The sequence below is a fragment of the Enhydra lutris genome, unplaced genomic scaffold (genome assembly GCF_002288905.1).
Source record: "Enhydra lutris kenyoni isolate GAN:26980312 unplaced genomic scaffold, ASM228890v2 scaffoldscaffold4, whole genome shotgun sequence".
Classification (NCBI taxonomy): Eukaryota; Metazoa; Chordata; class Mammalia; order Carnivora; family Mustelidae; genus Enhydra; species Enhydra lutris.
Window position 1 is genome coordinate 2,944,876 of NW_019154088.1, and position 20,192 is coordinate 2,965,067.

Below are 20,192 nucleotides of genomic sequence, written 5' to 3' on the forward strand. Positions count from 1 at the left end.
AGCCTGCTTTGAGTCCCAGGCAGGAGAACTTTTCTCGCTCTTCCTTTGGACACTGCAGCACACAGACGTGAGGCCTAGACTTGTAGCCACCATCCTCTGCCAGCCTGAAGGCCAAGTCAGAATGTGGAACGACTGTAGGGACAATGAGCGGAGCCATGGGATTAACTCAACCCAGTGTCCAGTTCCATCTTTAACTTCCAGGTGCCCCGGTCAATGAAGACTTTTACCAGCTATTCTACCTGAGTTGGATTTTCTTTTTTCTTTTTTCTTTTTTTTTTTTTTCCTGAAAGCATCGAAATGGTAAATGTGGAGATAAAGTTCTTATCACCTACTCTTTGTATATTTGCTTCAGAAGCTGGGAGGTATACCAACCTCTAAGTACTAGAACATTAGACAGAGCACTATTTTATTGACTCCCAACTCCCTGCCGCCATGGGTAGGAAGAGCATTATTCTCATTTTATAGACAAGGAAACTGAAATGAATGGAGGATAAGAAACTGGCCTAACATGATAATTAGTAAATGACAGAGCTGGGTCCTGAAACTTGGCTGCTGGAATCTAAACTCATCTACTTCTCCAGCTGAGAGCTGCTTTTTTTTTTTTTTTTAAAGATTTTATTTTTTTTCATTTGACAGAGAGAGAGAGAGAGAGAGATCACAAGTAGGCTGAGAGGCAGGCAGAGGGAGCGGGGAGCCTGATGTAGGGCTCAATCCTAGGACTCTGAGGTCATGTCCTGAGCTGAAGGCAGACACTCAACTGACTGAGCCACCCAGGTGCCCCTGAGAGCTGCTTACTTTCTATAGCTTCACAAAATCCAGAAAAATAGTTATCCTTATTAAGGCTTTAAATTTCTATTATACTGTCTAGATGCTCTCTTAAATAAAGAAGTGGATTCAGAAAAAAATCCTGAAAGTCAGAAAGCTTTGGCTTGTTTTCTAGAGGACTCTGAGTTAGGAGGATTATCCACATTCCTGGAGTCTCGATTTCTTCATCAATAAAATTAAGTTAGCAAAATAAAATTCATGTTGAAAGAGATGAATGAAGGATGATGTAGTGACAAGAGTGAGGGCTACTTTGTTCCAGCTGTGTGACCCTGGTCAAGTCACTTTACCTCTCTGTGTCTCTATCCACTTCTACCAAGTCACAGATAGCTGAGTACTCTAGAATTCCATGTCTACTTGATCTGTGGAGCTCTTGAAAGGGTTGTACTAATTTATTCAAATGGCAAATGAATATGTATGGCTTCACTGGGTTAAAGTAATGAGCATCGCGAAATTTTACCCCTACCTTTTAGTGCCCACCATCATGAGTCTACCCAGTTTGTTTTTATACTAATAGTACAACTGGACACCAAAGAAATAAAGCAAAATCTCAAAATCTAGTGATCACTGACCACAATGAGTAGCCCTCTGAAGACACCACCCCACACCACTAATCACCCATGTCGGGGAGATGAGCAGTGGTAGCTCGATGGTGTTTTGATGATGGTCTTGATTGCTGACAGATAAAGAATGCTTCCCCTGTCAGGGGTCAGATGGCACCATAACACCCTCTTGATTTAGTGGGTAAGATTTAATGGGAACGTCTCATGCCCTCTATGCTCTGTGTCCCCAAGCTTCCTCTGGGCCCCAAGTCTGGTCTGCTTCACAAAGTGGCCGAATACCTACTATATATTAGCAGAGAAGTTCAGGGAGAAAGTTAAACCCATCACCTCTGAGGAGCCCTAGAAAATTAGTCAGGCTCATTTCAATGTACTTTCCCGATGCCTCTCTGGCCCAGGAGCAGCAGCAGGTGCCACTTATGCTTAATTTCACGAGAACAAGGTTACAAGGCTCTCTGAGAACCCGAAAGGACCAGCCTGTAAAGACAGCCTGGAGCAATGTTCCTGGAGCTGCTCAGTGCACTCTGTGTCCTCAGGGCCCATGAATGGCACTGCTTCCTGGAGACCCAGCAGTGTGCAATGCTACAGGGCCCATCCCAGGTCTGCTGCAAGCCACTGACCTTCATCCCAGTTCTGTATTTAATTGTTGGACCTGTACACGTGTCTCCTTTATTGGGTTCCCTGGCAGGGGAATAGGGTCAAAGGTCAAGCTGCTTGTTCAAATATTCTACTTCTCATTACAATGAGAGTAGCCAATGGTCAGAGCTTCCGGTGGGTCAGACAGTGGGCATAATGCTGTACCTGAATTATCATTTAATTCACACGACCACTATGTAAGGAAAGGCAGGTACGGCAGGGACCGAGTTTCCCCCACGGTCATGGCTGCGTCAGCCCAATCCTCACTTTTCTCTCTTATTTAGGCAAAAGAAACAAATGAAAAACAAACAAAAAACCACTCCAATTTAAGAAACAAGCCAAGACTCCTGTAAACAGATGGTCTCTAAGGTGGCCTTGGCAGTGAGTGGAGGAGCACTGGAGACAGAGCCCCTATACTGGTGTGGACCCATTGATCCCTGCCAGCCAGCCTTGCAATGTGGGTCTCAGGGAAGGCTGTGCGTGGACAGTCACGTGGCTGATGTAGCTTTCTGCTAAATCCATTTCTAAAGGTCCCTCCTCAGTGCTTTTCTGCCTCGGCTGGAGCCTCCCCATCTGTGAGGGTGGAGACAAGTGGGAAGGCAAACTGCTTCACACCGGGATGCTTCCCCAGCCAGTGGGATGCCCCCTGCATCCCTGAGGCCGTCTTGCCTGGCACCGCGTTGTGGCAGCATGGCCGGGTTCTGCCAGTCCAGCTCCGCGGCCCGCTGGGCTTGCTTCTGTCCCCAGGGGGGATAATTAGCCTGGTGTTTTTGAAATCAGTCAAGCAGCCTCATAACCACTTTCTCCAAAATATTTCCACGATTAAATGACCATTGACGATGACAACAACAATGATAACGATGATGGGAAAAGAGCACAGAGGGGAGCTGTTCTTGCGCTCTAGAGGGGAATTCCTGACATGAACATGGGGTGGAGAAGGGACAGGGACGGGTTTGGGAGCTGAGGCCTCGGTCCGTACTCTGCTGGGAAAGTGGTTGAATCGCTTTTGAGTTCCTGTGTATGTTCAGTCTGAAGAAGAAACTGAGGATGAGGAGGGCTACAGGCTGCACCTCCTTTTAGTCCCTGCTCCCCACTCCTGTCCCTCCAGCCCCACTACTGGGCTGGGGCACCCCTGCATGGTGCCTGAAAGATTTCCCCATTCAAAGGCCAGCTGAGGAACAATCTTAATTGCATCTGTACCTTAAATTTCATTTTACCATTTATCCTATTTAAAGCTCCCAGGGACTAGGATATGGATGTCCTTGGGACCATTATCCTGCCTACTACACCAGACTTCTTTGAGTCCTCAGAAGCTCTCATCTAGAGCACTGCTGTGACATCCCAGTGGGCTCCGTACCTCCAATGATCCTGCACAGCAATCCTCTGGATTGCCATCTTGCTAAAAGCAGAGTTGACTGGTGCCTAATGCAGGGCCTAAGATATGATGAGTGATTAACAAACATTTTAATAGCCCAAAATAGTTAAAATTAAGTGCATACTCTGGGCCAGGCACACTTATAAGTACTTTGAGTTTCTTATTCTTCATGTCAACCAAACAAGGTATTAGGGCTATGCCCGTTTTACAGATGAGGAAACTGAGGCACAGAGAAGTTGTCACATGCTCAGTCTCACAGATATTAGGTAGCAGAGCAAGAATTTAAGTCTAGAGCCCTATGCCCATAACTACCTCATTATTGTTGAGTAAATGAATAATTTGGTCTTCAAGGACCTTTCATACTCACTGCCTGGCAGGGACAGGGGGAGGGCAATGGCAACTAGACTCAGGTCAACAAAGGTTTGAACGTCCATGCCACCACTGTGCAAGCCTGCAAAGTTGCTTAATCTGTTTTTACTTCAGTTTCTTCAATTATCAAATGGGAATAAAATCACCAACTTCATCTACCGCATATTGCGAGAATTACATGAGATAATACAGAAGGGCTTCACATGGTGCTCAGGACTCAGCGGTTACCAGGTAAATGTTAACGCCTCCCTCCCAACACCTATAAGGCCACTGGTATAAAATACATGGCGATGACGAATATGTCACACTCTAGGGCCGAATGTAGTTTAATGATTGGATTTCCAAGCCACTCTGTCCTAACACCATCCAACCAGTACTCTACTCCAGCCCATTCAATTCTTCTTAGAATTCAAAAAATCTCACCCGGTTGCCACTCCTGGCATAGGACCTGAACTTTTCTGCTAGGGGGGGCTTTGTCAAAGCAGCTCTCCTCATCAAAAATGTCTTTCCCTTCTTGTTTTATCTACTTATCTACACTCTTTATGGAATCTGCCCAGCTCCACCTCTGGCCACCTACTGTATTTCACCTGCACTTTTATTATAGCATTTCTAAATTTGTGATTATATTCAGTTTCCTGTCCACACCTGTGTTCTCCATTGTTCACAAAGTCCTTATTTTCTTCATCTTCGTGAGCCTCCTGTGACTAACTTACACTGGAGGTTGGACAGAGTTGTCTCAATGAGTTAAACATGGAAAAAGGGGACAATACGGTCTGAGCACAAACACCCAGTAAAGAAAACAGACAGGGACACAGATACTGCATGTAAGGTGGAAAGTCACATGAGCCCTTTTAGAAATGCCATGAAATGGTGGGGGCAGAAGGAGGGAGGACGAGGTGGAAAGAAAGAGTTCACGGAGAAGGTGTCCGTGCACGAGCATCACGGGGAAAGGCTGTTTGGAGAGAATCTAAGCAGGCTTATGAATATTGCCTGAGTGGCCTAGAAGGACCTACCACTGAGTTGTCTCATTTGTGGTAAGTATTTGTGCTGGGCTTTAGACCTATTTTTGTAGCAAACAGTAGACTTTTCCCCCACCTCAGTACTCAACAGGCTGCAGCATTTAAGCAGGAGAGACATTTGGTTAGGGCTCTTAGGCCACTCAGTGGTGGGGCAAGAGGGACACAAGTGGCAGGAAAAGCCTCCACGGGGAGAGCATTCAGGGAATGATAGAGATCAGGAAGTCACCAACTTTGAGCTGTAAAGTGACAGGTGATCTTCGTTTGGTTATTTCAGAATCTAGCGAGAAGAGCTGGTTGGTCTCTTCTGGAGGAATAACTCAGTGGCAACAGATTTATACGCAAGGAAATCCTGCTTCAACTGCAGTGTGTGAGAAGCCCTGGTTTAGAACTAACAGGCAAAAGATTTTCTCGGGAGTTTGCTGGATGGGGATATGCCAAAGAAATGTGACTTAGTATGGCAGGCTGCTATTGTTGGATCTTTTTTACCTCTTCATTATCATATGATGTTTTGATAGGATTGTAACAGCTTTCATGGACAATATGGCTTAGAGTTAGTTTAGGCAGATCCCCGTAACTCTGAGCCAGCTAGCGGGATTCTCATGAGGTTCGGGACACTGTTGAGTCCTCTTGCCTAGAAAAGCTGAAATTTGCCTACAGGTCATCTGGCCAATACCAACCGCTCGTAGAGGTGAGACTGCACCCCCTACCCAGAAAACTTTGAGGACGGCTCTTTGGCTTGGTAACCTTTGGCATGTTAGAATTCTGACTTCTGTTGGGTTTAGATTCCCCATGTGTAATCGTGAGTCACAGTTGTGAGTCACCTCACAGGTGTAGTAAGCCAGATAAACAGATGATGGTTTGAAAAAGCCACTCTGTATGTAATAGCTGTATTTGGGGGTTTTACAGGGCAATGGAAAGAGCGTGGAACCAGAGTCAGAAAATGTGAAGCAAGTCACAGCTTCAGTCATCTTGGTTACCTTGGGCTGGTGACATTCATCACCTGGAAATTTTTCTGGAAGCAGGTAGCAGTGGAGAGAATAAATGAACAAATATCCCTTAATTCTTCAGAGTCTTATTTTCATCAGCTAAACAACAGAGGAGTGAAAAAAATCCCACCAGGAGTAACCTGATCAAGGGAAGTATTTGGTGAATTGTCCATTCACTGACCCATATTATTATCTGTACTTTTAATATTTTATCAAACGTAAGGGAAGAAAAATCAGGTAAGTAATAACATGGACAAAGTTACTAATAATTTAAAGCATTTTGGCCCTTTTATCACAACTGGCTATGTATCCAGAAACACTGTCTCCATCCATGGGTTAAAAACAATTTTGGGGATGTGACAGTTAAACCATTCCCAAGATTTTCTCTTCATATGTCAGTCCTGAGTGAGGAGCTTTCTGTCTCTGGAACTTTGGCCAGGGAACCCATCTACTGACAACCAGACATGCGTGACTACCTTCCTTTCTATTTCTGGAAATCCAGGTTAGGAGGCTTAGAACACAAAGCTTGAATCTCTCACAACTGTCCTGGAAGGGAAGCAGGATGAGGTGAAGACACGGAGTCATAACACTGGAGTGGCCTTGTCTGCGTGTTCTACCAGAAGGGACAGAACATGGTCATTCGGCCCAAGGCCCAGGGTAGCAGTGCTGAAGGCTGCCACGTCTGGAGCCTGGACACTGTTCTTAGAGTTAGGGAGAGTTCACATAGCCAAGTGATTTCATCTGACTCCATTTACCTACCATGAAATGGTCCCCTTGTGGGACCCAGGGTTGTGACATACTATATGTTAGAAAGAAGGATCTACTTTGAAAATACTCTCAGCAGGTAATATGGGTCAGCTCAGTCTATTTTTAGTTCTGCTTTGACAGGAACCACAAAGGGAATCTAAACTCACCTTTGAGCCCTTAGAATCTTGCTGGCATGTTCTCATCAAAGACTACCCCTCCCATGGTGGGTGCCAACCAAGTACCCCATACACTTGTCCAGAGGCTTCAACACTTGTGCTGAGAAATGGTGAGGCTTCCTTCCACTCAGAGATAATGACAAAGACAGAAGGTCAATATAAAAGGCAGTAAGATGTACGAACCCCAAAGTAGTGTTTTCAGACAAATTAATCACGGCTTGGCAGTCTACTGCTCTGGCCTATGATTTGAAAGCATGTTCTAAAACGGATAGGATGAGGAACAAGATAAAAGGCATCTATGTTAAAACTTGGAAGTTCCTTCTTTAGACAAATGAAATATTTGCAGAATTTGGTACTGAAGAGCATCCTGATTGTATATAATACATAGACAATTTTCCTCTTGAAATGTTAATGTTTTATGGACATAAACTGCCCAAATTATGATCATGTTCCAACATGAGTCATAACAGTTAGAATTGCATCTACCTTAAGGCTTAGAGAAATGAACTTGGACAAGGTCTGGTGTTGTTGTAAAACTGAAGGTCAAAATCCTCTAGGATGCTGTGCTATGGAAATTATAGCCAAAACCCCAAAAAGACCCCCATCAAAGCCCACATCCTATTTCCTTTACTCCCCTTGCATCATTATTTTCTCACTGAGGCAACTTGCAATGCAGAGGTGACAGAAACAATGACTAAAGGGGGAAGACAATGGAAACCTCAAAGAACAAAAACCTGTTTACAGGTGTTTTTAACCAGACAGACAAGAAGCAGACCCAGAGTAATAGATCCTTCAGGTTTCAGAAGACTCTGAAAGTAGGTTCCTTAAATCGGAAAAGAAGCATAGCCCCAAATACACAATAACCACCACCAATTATAAAAAAATACCCAGATACATCCTTTGAAACATAGCAGTCCATCTCACAGTAACTGTCAGAAGCCAGTTCCCTGCATTACGTCATAGAAGAGCACTGTGTTGGAAGGACTGTGATTGAAAGGCATGATCACTTACTAGGGCATCTCTCTTCCTCTTCTGTTGGCTCTTCCTTCTCAGACTTGGGAGGGCCTTTGATTTTATACACCAAGGCACGGAGTTTTCCAGCCCAGGAGGTGTCCTCCTCTTCCTCTTCTTCCTCCTCCAGTGGAACGCCTAGAAAGGCACAGAACAGAGTGAAAAACCTCAAACAGTACATGAAACTACCGTATGATTGAAAGAACACAAAGTCTCTGCTTCCCACCCTTCTGGAACCTTCTAAAGATGCCATAGGCTGCTCCCCATAAGTATTTAACTCTATGATGTCTTCTGACAAGTTTTTAAAAAGATGATTTCATATGTACAAGAACATCAAGTAATTTCAAACCCCACACTTAACGTTTTCTAACCTATACCCCAAAAGGGCTCTAGAGTCTCTAGAAAGAAAAAGTTAACATTGAGTTATTTCAAATGAAAAGACCACCTGTTATTTATTAGTGAATCCACCCCTGCAGAAGCGGCACAAATGCTGAGAACCATTTAAAATCATCAGTTATGTATCAAAGTAGGCTCTGCAGGCTTAGAATTCTTCAGGGCAGAAGTTATCATACTTATGTCACTGCAAAAGCTAAGAAGCAAAGGGGATTGGAATCTTGGTTCAGCTGGGAGGAGAGTCCAACTATCTAAGTAAAGTGGGGGAGGTTTATGTAAGTATCGGTTATTTTCCTTCTTCAGAAACCCTGTTCACTCTCTTCTATCTCACAAAATTTCTTCTCAGTAGACGTTTCCATCCTATGTTATGCCAGAATTATTTCCTATAGCTTCTCTGACCCAACTCATTTGGGAAGAATCATTTCTTGAGCAATCAGTTAACCTCTGAAAAATGCAGGGGTCACAGGGGCCACTCATCTGCACGGTGGAAAATCCACATATAACTCTGACCCTCCCAAACAGAACTATAAATAGCATACTCTTGATGGGAAGCCTTCCTGACAATAATAAATAGTCAACTAACATATTTTTTAAAATGTTATATGTTTTATGTACTGTATTCTTAGAATAAAGTAAGCTAGAGAAAAGAACATGTCATTAAGGAAATCATAAGGAAGAAAAAATACACGTATAGTACTGTACTCTACTTAGGGAAACAGAATAGGTGGACCCATGTAGCTCAAACCCATGTTGTTCAAGTGTTCCTTGCACCTTTAAATAGAAAATTTTCTTCTCAACCCCCAGTAGCTTCTAATGGAGGAATCAGGAACAGACTTGTCTTTGATACAGCTTTCGTCTCAGAAACTCACCACAGTGAATGAGAAGGTCCTCATGGAAGTCATATAGCTCCTCCCGGATCTCCTCTGGGCAGGGGCAATTTTCTCCCAGTTGGAAGTTAAGAAGCATGTTGATCTTTGAGGGACAAAGAAGAATGGGTAGCTGGTCAAAAGGACTCAGATCCTGTCTTAAACACCTAACAGCCTTTGCCAATTTTGTCCAACTCAAATTCTTTTATGAAGATGGCCAGCAGGGTCATCTGGGTGGCTCAGTCAGTTAAACGTCTGTCTTTGGCTCAGGTCACGATCTTAGGGTCCTGGGATCAAATCCTGCATTGTGCTCCCTGGTCAGCGGGGAGTCTGCTTGTCCCTCTGCCCCCTATTCCCCGCTTGTGTGTGTGTGTGCACTCTCTCCCTCTCTCAAATAAATAAAATCTTAAAAAAAGAATGGCTAACATTTAAAAGTAGCTTTCATTTTTTCCTGATTATAATGGTAACTTACTAATTGCACAAAATTTGGAAATACCTAAAGAAAGTTTACTGCGATCCCACTGCCCAAAGAAAACCATATTTAGCTAGTATCTCCAAATCTTTATGTGTGCAGAGAGAGATCATAATCTAAACATTTTCCAAGTCTAATTTTCCACTTAACAATTTATCTCGAGCATTTGATTTTACTGATTTTTAATACATACATTGTATTTCATCATATGGATGAATAGCAACTAATGTGAAATGTACATAAAATTAATGATTTGTTAAGATATATTTAAATTGTTTCCATTTCTTTATCCTTATAAAGTTTGTTTGAATTTCCTTTTACATAATTTTTATTCACATCTCTGATCATTTTTTTTAAGGACAAACTCCTAGAAGTGAAATGACTGGATCAAAAGATTTGTGTATTTTAATGGCTTTTGATATGAATTGCCAAATTGCCCTCCAGAAAGCTCACAACAATCTGCATTATTACCAACTTTATACAAGAGTGTGTATTACTTTGTATCTCCATTGCGGTAATGAGAGTTAACACATTTTCAAATATTTTCCAGTTTAATAGGTGAAAAATGTCATATTCCTGTTGCTTTAATTTGCATTTAATTGGTGAGGTTGAATTTTGTTTTTCCACATTTAAGGGCCATTTTTATTTCTTTTCTTTTGTAAGTAGGCTCCACACCTAGTGTGGAGCCCAACACAGGGCTTGAACTCATAACCCAGGATCATGACCTGGGCTGAGATCAAGAGTCAGACGCTTAACCAATCCAGCCACCCAGATGCCCCTATTTCATATTTATGAATTTCCTGTTCATGTTCTTCCTCCATTTTTCTGTTCAGTAATTTTCTTTTTAAAAATCAACCTGTATTTTACACATCCCTAGACTATTAACTCTTTATAACCTGGATTTTAGTGAGCTTTTAACCTTATAGGATTTTTTTTTCTATTGACATGTAGGTTTTAACATGTAGTTAAAGGATCATCTTTTCCTTTACAGTTTTGTCTCAGGGATTCTTAACTGTTTTTAACCAGGGACCATTCTGACAGTCTGTTGAAACCCCCTGATTACTTTTCAGATTAATATTCTGAATATGCACCATCAAATACAGAAAATTACATAAATAATTTATACTGAGATCTAGTTATTAAGACCATAGAAAAGAAACCTGTGGTATAGGAACATATGTACTTGTTTATTAACTCATTAGACAAAAAAAAATCTAGTGGCAGGTCTCATATCCACTGTGATCTTGAAGCTGTGATGAATATAAATAATATGTCAAGGGATGACAACCACTGTAATACAACATGAAAAAAAAAACAGGCAATTTCTGTTGTCGGAAAAGTCACATATCTGCTTTGTGGTCTACATGAATAATTAAAGAAATGCTATCAGAGATTAATGACAAGTTGGTGAAAATGAAGTCATTCATTTCCTGCTCAGATTCAGGAATGTCTCAATTCTTTCCAAAGACCCATGACCCCAAGTCAGTGAATATCTAGAGGGATAGAAGCAAAGTTAGAAGTGATGTTGTCCATTTGGCTGCCTCGGGCAGGGTAACCCACATCCCAGGCAAAGGTATTTTCTCCTTCTGTTTAGGATTTCTAGGTTAAAAAAACTTTATAATCCCTTTTATTAAAGCATAAAAAACCATATTTAATGTTTTTAGGAAGATCCTTATTTCTATTTATTTATTTATTTATTTGACAGAGAGATCACAAGTAGGCAGAGGCAGGCAGAGAGAGAGGGGGAAGCATTGAGCAGAGAGCCCGATGCGGGGCTCGATTCCAGGACCCTGGGATCATGCTGAAGGTAGATGCTTAACCCATTGAGCCACCCAGGTGCCCCAGAAGATCCTTATTTCTTATTTAAAGCTACTACTGCAAACAACTTTTTGGAAGTAGGCAGAAGTACTGCTTGCAATAAAATAATATCCATAAAACAGGTTAGGAAAGTAATTTTTGTGGTTGTGCCACAATGTTAAAACATGGTAATTATATCAATATATATTGATTGGTTGTTTATTAAATAAAAACAAAATTTGAAGATCGATCTTGGGAGTCAAAAATTAATTTCTTTGCTGAAAGATCATTCCTTAGGTACAACACTGGGGAAGCAGGGGCCCCCAAGCCTGCAGGGCAGAAAACCAAATGGTGACTGAGCTGAATTTTCTCCTCCGCAGGGCAGACCCTTTAATGATGCCCTTTTTAAAGTCACCGGTTTATTGACTTTGCCTGGCTAATTTGCCAACAGCTGTTGGACTGATCTTAGTTTTGCCTACTTTTGTACTTGGTAACATCCCCCAAGCAGGATTTTTTCAATCTCTCTCTACTACATGGATACAAAGCTGAAAACCTTTATTTTCTCCTCAAAGGTTACAGAACAATGAGAGAATCATATCACTGTTTTAAAATTCTAATTCTTATGCAGCCAATCTTCCAAGTGATTTTGCATTGCTATCCCCTGAAATTGATCTAAATTCTCCTTTGTTGATATTCAAGTCTGAATTATTTAGAGAGCTCTGTTGGTAGGTTCCTTCTAGAAATGAACACTGAGAGCGGAGGTAGATTGGACAGCTGAATTTGATAGCAATTAGTGTCCCTTCTTTCATTTCCTTCCTAGATCAGCAGCATCAGTATCATCTGGAAACTTGCTAAAAGTATAAATTCCTGGGCCTTACACTAGAGCTACTGAATTAGAAGTCCCCCCCGGGGGGGGGGGATCAGCAATCTGTTTTTATTAAGTCCTTCTGTGATTCCGAGGTCTGCTCAAGATTCATTGGTTTAACACACTTAGGGAAGAATTTCTCAAGTTATAGATATCTGAAACAAATCTGAAACGATCGTCCATTGGGTTACTGGGAAGGTGAAAGGAAGATGTACTGGCAGGCCCCAGGGACAGTGGAAGAGAAGGTAAGGAGGCGGCAGGGGTAAAGGAGAGGTAGGAGCTAGCGTGGTCCTCCCAGGAGCCAGGATCATAAGCTGGGTCCATGAGGACAGTGTTAGATGGACAACGCATCCTAGCTGAGTTAAACAGATGCCTCAGAAAACAGATATAAATTCTACTCACTGGCAGAAGGGCATAGAGCATGGTATGAGGCAAACGCAAACACCTCCAACACGAAGCTAATGATAGCAATTACAGAATGTTTACTGTTTGTCATGTAACCTCCCGGATCACCTAAACGTGTTATCTCATGGGATCCTCACAAGAAGGGAGGGAGAGAGATAACAAACATCCTCATTTTGCAGCTAAAAACACTGAGACGTAGAAAGGCCATTGCCCAAGGCCACACAGTGAGTGATGGGGGAGCCAGGCACCACATCCTTCTCCAGTCCCATTATTCACTAAAAATGAGTCAGCATCTGCCCAACGAAATGGGAAATGATCACACACACCTGTTGCCAGTCTAAAGGCAGCCTGACAACATTTGTAAAACCTTCAAAAGTAATTCAGGCTCCCCGCACTTCCCTCAGCACGGTGCAAATTACCTCCTACCATCAATTGAAAGGGCTTTCTCATTTTGCCTCCAGGAAAGAGATGATAAGCTTCGCCTACTCTTTTCAAGGCCACTCTCATTCAAGTGAATCTTTTAAAAGCCAAGAGCTGTGGTTCATTTTAAAGCCAATATAACTATCTATGTTCTACAAAATAGATTAGGAAAGTAATTAGACCAAGTTGTCCCATTAATATCAAATGGTGGTAATTATACTGACAACAATTTACAGATAAGCTGCTTATTAAATATAGATAAGATCCAAAGATTTGGTTTGAGAGCCTGAAAACAAATGTCTTCACTGAAAGATCTTCTGCTTGGAACACTGAGGGAGCTGGGGCCAGCAGCCTGCAGGATGTATGTCGAGAGCTGAGCAGTGGGACAAATGCAAATTACTATTCCACCAGCTGTGCCGCCCTCCTCTGCAAGTTGCTCACAGGACTCTCCATCCTTTCAAAGGAGCCTTCCCATCCGGGCAAGGTTGGCCACAAGGCAGGGTACTACAAAAAATGAAGTCAGTACCTCACAGAAGGGACCTCATATGCCCAGTCCTGTTCTCCCAGCTTCCGGGGGCTGGGAGGCTTTGTGAGGGTCTTGGTCATGGGGCAAGGTGACAAGGAAGACCATCCATCCACTCTCATCAGTCGGGAAGTGTTGACCACACTCTGTTGATCTCTGACAAAGTAGTGACTTTTGCAAGGACTGGACAGACATTCTTCTAACGGCAGATCCTTTCTGCTGTGAAAGCTGGATCCTGACAATGAATGTGGTCTTCGACTCCATGATGGGGAATGGGTACGAGTGAGCCAGGGAGGGGAGGAAGCCATGCCCACGTGCAGTTTGGGATGGGTTTCTTCCCCATCTAGGATAAGTGGCAGATGCTCCTCGTTGCCATTAGGAAAAGACCAGACCTGTCCCCTGGCATTGTGCTGGGTGAATTAATTACCCACAATTCTCCTGGCTGCCCCAGACATATAAAGGTTCATGTGCCCTACTCTGTGAGGTTCAAGCTCTTCCATAAGAAGGGCATGGAACCTCAGGAAGAGTTTCTCACCTGCTCCTGCGGCGGGGAGCGGAACTCCCTGGTCTTCCGGGCAGTCAGGGCTGCGGACATGTTCAAGGCCTGCATGAGCTCATTGTAGCGGGACTTCTGATTTGCCTGGAGTTTGGAGACATAAATGTCGCCAAATGCCACAATGGCCTCCACTCGATGCTGCAGCTCACAGTCACAGAGATAGCTGAGGAGCTCACACATCTGCAACACAAGCATATATTTATGCTAATTTAACAATATTTTGTATACACTGGGGAAGCAGATGGCATCCCCATTTTATAGAGGGTAACACTGAGACTCGGGCACTCTAAGTGGCTTGCCCAGGGTCACACAGTAACCACAGAGCCATCACTTGAATCCAAGTCAGCCTGAATCCAGACAACAGCTCTTTCTTTAGCTGAGTAAGAGGAAAATGAACCACCAAAGACAGAATAAATCTGCCTGTGGCGAGGGAGAACAGCATTCCTAAGAGAGTCCTTCCGTGGCTCTCCTCTTCATGTAGAAACCGCCACTGAACTGCCCAGGTGAGTTCTGGATCCTTCTTGACATCTTCTGGCTCTGAATGATGGGAACTAAAGATTTCTGTTCCCCTCTGTCTTTCTTTTTTTCTTTTGGCACTGTTTTTCTGTCAATAGTTCTTTCAGAGAGTTACTATTACTAATCTTATCATTATTTGAACTTTTACTACTAAGCAACAGCCATAACTTATTGAGTTAATAAATATTTCAGTATTTATTTTTTAATTAGTAAATATTTAATATTTATTAACCTATCTCCACTTCACCTTTTGCATGACTAACAGACACTCTCCAGTCCATCTGGGCACAGACAGCAAAGCCCCTGATGGTGGTGTGTTCTTGTGTAGCAGGACAGTCTACGGCATATCCGCCCAGCTCTGCCTTGGCCAGGTGAACAAGGCCAGAGCACATGCCCATCACAGTTGTGATTACAGTGACAACATTTAATTAGAAGGAATGTGTGCCAATGAAATACAAAATTTCAACCAAGTTGAATGACTAAGGAACATCTGTAAAAGGCAAGATTTTTTTTTTTAAGATTTATTTAGGGGTGCCTGGGTGACTCAGTGGGTTAAAGCCTCTGCCTTCGGCTCAGGTCATGATCTCAGGGTCCTGGGATCAAGCCCCACATTGGGCTCTCTGCTCAGCAGGGGGCCTGTTTTCCCCTCTCTCTGGCCTACTTGTGATCTCTCTCTGTCAAATAAATAAATAAAAGATGAAAAAAAAAAGATTTCTTTATTTATTTGAAGTGGGGTGGTGAGAAGGGGAAGAGGGAGAAAGAGAAACTCAAGCAGACACTGTGCTGAGTGCACAGCCTGATGCAGGGCTCAATCTCACAACCCTGAGATCACGACCGGAGCTAAAACCAAGGGTCAGATGCTTAATTGACTGCATCGATCAGACACTCCAAGGCAAGTTGTATTTAAAAAAAAAGACTAAACGTTGGATGTGAATTAGATAACTATGAAAAAAAAGAAACTGGGGGGAAAGCATTAGAATTTAGAAGTATTCTCTGCTTGGGTTGCTTTCCAGTTACCTCTAAATCCACAGTCTATCCTAAAGATGCCTCAGCTGGCCATCAGGCACATCAAACTGAGTGTGACAGGTGTCACTGATGCAAAAGGGAGGACTCTCCACACCAGTCAGGGACTCACATTAAAGATCAGGGCTTGGCTCCATATCAGAAGAGCACATTTGTATGTTTTAATAAAATTGTTGAAGGTATATATGTAAAATTTGTTATGCTTCTCCTCTAGATGCAATATTTTCATCAAATGACCATCTATCTCCCAATCTCATCACACTGGGTAAGGGAGTGTCATTTGGAGATCATTATATGTTTTATGATAAGATACATTTCATATTGTATTTTACAATGACAAATCTGAATATTATGTTTTATTATGTTATCATCCACATTTCACAAATTGGAAAGCTAAGGCTTTGGTAGACTATGGACTTGGCAAGCATAGAGAGCCAGTAAGTGGCCAAGGGATGCCTGAGCCAGACTGACTTTGTGGAAGAGACTGTTCTGCTCTGTTCACTTTCATTTCTCTTTTCTCAGCGCTCAGAAGACAAAAGTGGTCATCTTCAATGCATCATCGACGCTAGCTTATATTTGGTAAGACTATGCTTAGGAAATGTTGAGGTTTCCTGGATGATGACAAGGGTGCAGCTCTAGGTGAGCATGATTCTTCTCCTTAGCTCAGAGGGCAGTTGACCTGAATGCCAGTGCAATGGGTCCCCACAGTCTTGGTGATCAGAACATGGCAACACATGAGAGCAGGTGGGGAGTGTGGCCACCCTATGAGCCAGTTCCTCTGGCCTGTTCCACAGCCAAAGGCTCCTCCTCCTCTCCAGAGAGATCTCACCAAGGAGCCGTTTAGTCCTAAACGTGAGAGGTAAGATCAGAGCCAATCCATCACTAGTTCCATAAAAACAATTCTAAAGCACTTGCCTTGGGACGCCTGGGTGGCACAGTTGGTTGGATGTCTGAGTCTTGATTTTGGCTCAGGTCCTGATCTCAGGGTTCTGGGATGGAGCCCCATGTCAGTCTCCATGCTTAGCGTGGAGTCTGCTTGGGTTTCTAGCTCTCTCTCCTTCTGCTCTCCATCCCCCATGCTCACTTGCACTCCCCCTCCCAAATAAGTAAATAAATCTTAAAAATAAAGCACATATCTTATGGGTAAGGGTTAGTATTTTTCTTTTGACCTAGGGAGGACATTTCATGTTAGAAATAAGCATGAGTGCTCGCTTCGGCAGCACATATACTAAAATCAGAAATAAGCATGACCAGAGAACGCTTTCTTTCGGCATCTGTGCTACACCCCAGGTTTAGGCCAATGCCCTGAGTCCCAGCCTGACCTCCCAGCTGCACTGTCACCTTCCCCAGCTCTTTTCAAGGGCGGGAACTTGGCTGCCCTGAGTTACCTGCAGCTTGACGGATTCAGGCAGTCGGGTCTGCAGCAAGCCTTTGACGGGAGCCTCCTTGCCAGCCTTTTCCCCAGCCTCCACTGCCTTCTCCTCCACCTGAGTCACTTCCTCCTTCTCTGCTCCGTCCTCCGTCTCCACACCGTGCTCCCCGAACACAGAGGGATCGATCAGGAGGAGGATCTGCCGGACATCATCGTCATCGAACACCCCCATGACCAGCAGGGTCCCGATGAGTTTCAGCACAGGCACGAACTGGAACTCCACAGACCCGCCCACAGGGTCGCGGATGTGAGCCCCGCTGTGCTGCACCGCCTCCGTCAGCATGCTCAGCGCTTTCGTCTTGAGAATCTCCAAGGGGATCTCAGGGCTCTGCTTCTGGTGCTCCTCGCCGGTCACAACAAAGCAAGGGGTGGAGAACCTGAACCCGGGCTTAAGGCACGTTCTCAGGCCCACCCCCGGCAGCCCGTGCCTCTTGGACTCGTCCGGGTACAGGCGGATTTTCCTGGTGGCGCTGGTGATGGGAATGATGTACTCGTTCTTCATCATTAGCTTCCTCTCCTTAGCGTTGGCCAGGTGGATGCTGATGAGGAGGTCGTAGAACCCGGAGCGAAGGAGGCCAGGGAGGTACTTGTTATCGATGGCATAGAAGAGCTGGGAGAGGTCCACGTGGCCGCACAGGGCGCAGGCCACCCGGCTGTTTCCCAGGGCGCACACAGCGCTGTAGAGTCGGAGCGTGTGGTAATGGAACTGCATCAGGTCCTCCTGCTCACACAGCTCCAGAATGTCCACACACCTGCGTGGGGACAAGCAGTCAACCACTCATCAGGGAGAAGAACATGCAGGGTGTCAGGGGAGTGCTTCTTTTTGAATCCCCAGGGATCACAGCAGACTCAACAGGGCCAGTGGGGATACAAGGATGGAGGAGTTTCTACCCCACTTTCCCTTGCAGGTTATCATTTCTCAGTTCTGGTCCATATCCCAGTTCTTGATAATCCTCCTTCTCTAACTACAAGGATCTCAAAAGTCTGAAAGACTTAAAGACCTGGTTTTCCAAATAGGAAAGTCCTCTTTCTTAAGGAAAATCTCACCACTGAAAGACTGAGAAACATTCAGGTATGTAATAGAGGTGCCCCAGTCCTCTTTTTTTTTTTTTTTTTAAAGATTTTATTTATTTATTTGACAGACAGAGATCACAAGTAGGCAGAGAGGCAGGCAAAGAGAGAGAAGAGGAGGAAGCAGGCTCCCCACTGAGCAGATAGCCTGATGCAGGGCTCGATTCCAGGACCCTGGGATCATGACCTGAGCCGAAAACAGAGGCTTTAACCCACTGAGCCACCCAGGCATCCCCAGTATTCTTATGTGTAGGTGTAAGGGGGACTTCTGTTTTCTGACAGAAGAGCTCCTCAGAAGACGGAGCTGAAGCCCTCTGCCCATCTGCCTCCTACCCCATCTGTCTCGTCCCCAGTCTACCCTCATCCACAGGGCTTTCCCTACCCTGGAAACAAACACACCTGCACTCTCGTTCAGACAGAAAACAGTCTCCCACCTGAGTTTAGGTGGCATCAATTCACTTTCTCCTTCCTGACCTTAGAAGCCTCTTTAGAAGTCCTTGGGTTGCTCCCTCATCGTGGAGACCATAGTCTCTCCTCCCTGCTCAGGTTTCTGTTTTGTCTTTCTCCTCGTCATGGGTCTGAGGATCCCCTGCAATTGGCTTAGTTGGCCGCACCCCTGTCTTTTCCCACTCCTGCCCTCCACTAGTTTGTCTCGCCAGTTCATGACCCAGTAGAATACTTAAATGAGATGTGTGCAGGTGTCAAATCCTTCCACCTCCCGTTACTTTGTTTTTCATCCAACAGATCAAGGGATGATAATATGTTAACAATAAAATTCATTTAATTCTTACTACATACAGCAACGCTACACAATTTCATTTGTTTCTCCCAGCAGTCCTTTGGGTGGTCATTTATTTTACCATATCATGAGGAACTGGAGGTAAGTTCTGTGAGTAATTTATCCAAGGCTACAAGGCCAGAAAGTGAGAGTGTTGGGGTGTAACGTAGACGATAATCAAGAGTACCCCTTAGCAGGAGGATCCCAGGAGCCCATTCCTGGCTCTCTAAGTAAGCGAGGCATGCCTCATTTTCCCCATTCTTGTTGGTAATAACATAGATTTCAGGGTCACGTTGGAGTTTTTTTTTTTTTTTTTTTTAAGATTTTATTTATTTATTTGACAGAGAGAGATCACAAGTAGACAGAGAGGCAGGCAGAGAGAAGGAGGGAAGCAGGCTCCCTGCCAAGCAGAGAGCCCGATGCGGGACTCGATCCCAGGACCCTGAGATCATGACCTGAGCCGAAGGCAGCGGCTTAACCCACTGAGCCACCCAGGCGCCCCCACGTTGGAGTTTTTAATTAAAGGGATGGAAATGTTCCTGACTGCAGGCCCTTGGAGGGTGGTGAAGACCTGAAGCAGGCATATCGTAGAGAATATCCTGTTGTTTCTAAGTGAAGAATCCAAGTAAGGAAGGGAGAGAGAAGCTGAAGCTTCTGGGAAGTCCATGGACTGAGCAGGGCCTGTGGCCCATGAGGACGGCGCGCCTTCCCTTCCCTCACTGCCTACCAGGCCTACCGCCTCCTTTGGGGCCCCTCTGCTACCTGTTCTCCTCGGGGATGTGGAGGGCCATCATCTGTAGGGGCTCCAAGCACTGCACCGCCCAGCCATGGCGCTCGCTCACGCGCTCTGTCTCCACCTTCAGGAAGCTGCTGGGCATGCGGCTCCAGAGCACGGGCTGGATGGTCTGGACATCCAGCCGAGGCGGACACTGTGGAACTGGGTTCTTCTCTTCGCTCTTAAAGATGGCCGCCGACAGGGGCATTGCGTTCTGGGGCAAGGCAGAAAGGCGTTGAGAGGGAAACGCCTGTGCACTACAGAGGTGCTCTGTTCCTGGATAATGCAACCTGGCCTGTGATCCCCAGTATGGTTAGTATAATCTACAGAGAGATGAACCCCAAGACCTCTAAGGGTTTACCAGTCCAATTCAGGCCTTGCACAATAGGCTATTTTAGCATCAATTAATCCTTTGGGCATCCAGTAGAAATGTGAGAAAGGAAAATGGGAATCTACCCTCTGTCAAGAATTTCATAGGCAAGTACAAGGGCCTGGTCAGTGGGGTGGGTTGGGAGGTGGTGTATGAGAAGGCATTCCCCTGTTTCATGAAGCCTAGGATTTTTTCCCCTAATGGTCAACACTGCCTTATGTTATCATAG

The 20,192-nt window shown here is 44.5% G+C and overlaps 1 protein-coding gene across 1 annotated transcript in view; it reads right to left on the minus strand.

Moving 5' to 3' along the window:
- LOC111159558 (ryanodine receptor 3) overlaps positions 1 to 20,192 on the minus strand; it is a 353,621-nt gene that overhangs the window by 156,778 nt on the left and 176,651 nt on the right. Inside the window, exons 33-37 of the mRNA XM_022522093.1 lie at positions 19,581 to 19,807; positions 16,926 to 17,721; positions 13,978 to 14,178; positions 8,964 to 9,066; positions 7,702 to 7,839 (exon numbers count right to left, since the gene is read on the minus strand). Of these exons, the coding sequence (XP_022377801.1) occupies positions 7,702 to 7,839; positions 8,964 to 9,066; positions 13,978 to 14,178; positions 16,926 to 17,721; positions 19,581 to 19,807 (1,465 nt within the window). The remainder of the gene's footprint in view (positions 1 to 7,701; positions 7,840 to 8,963; positions 9,067 to 13,977; positions 14,179 to 16,925; positions 17,722 to 19,580; positions 19,808 to 20,192) is intronic.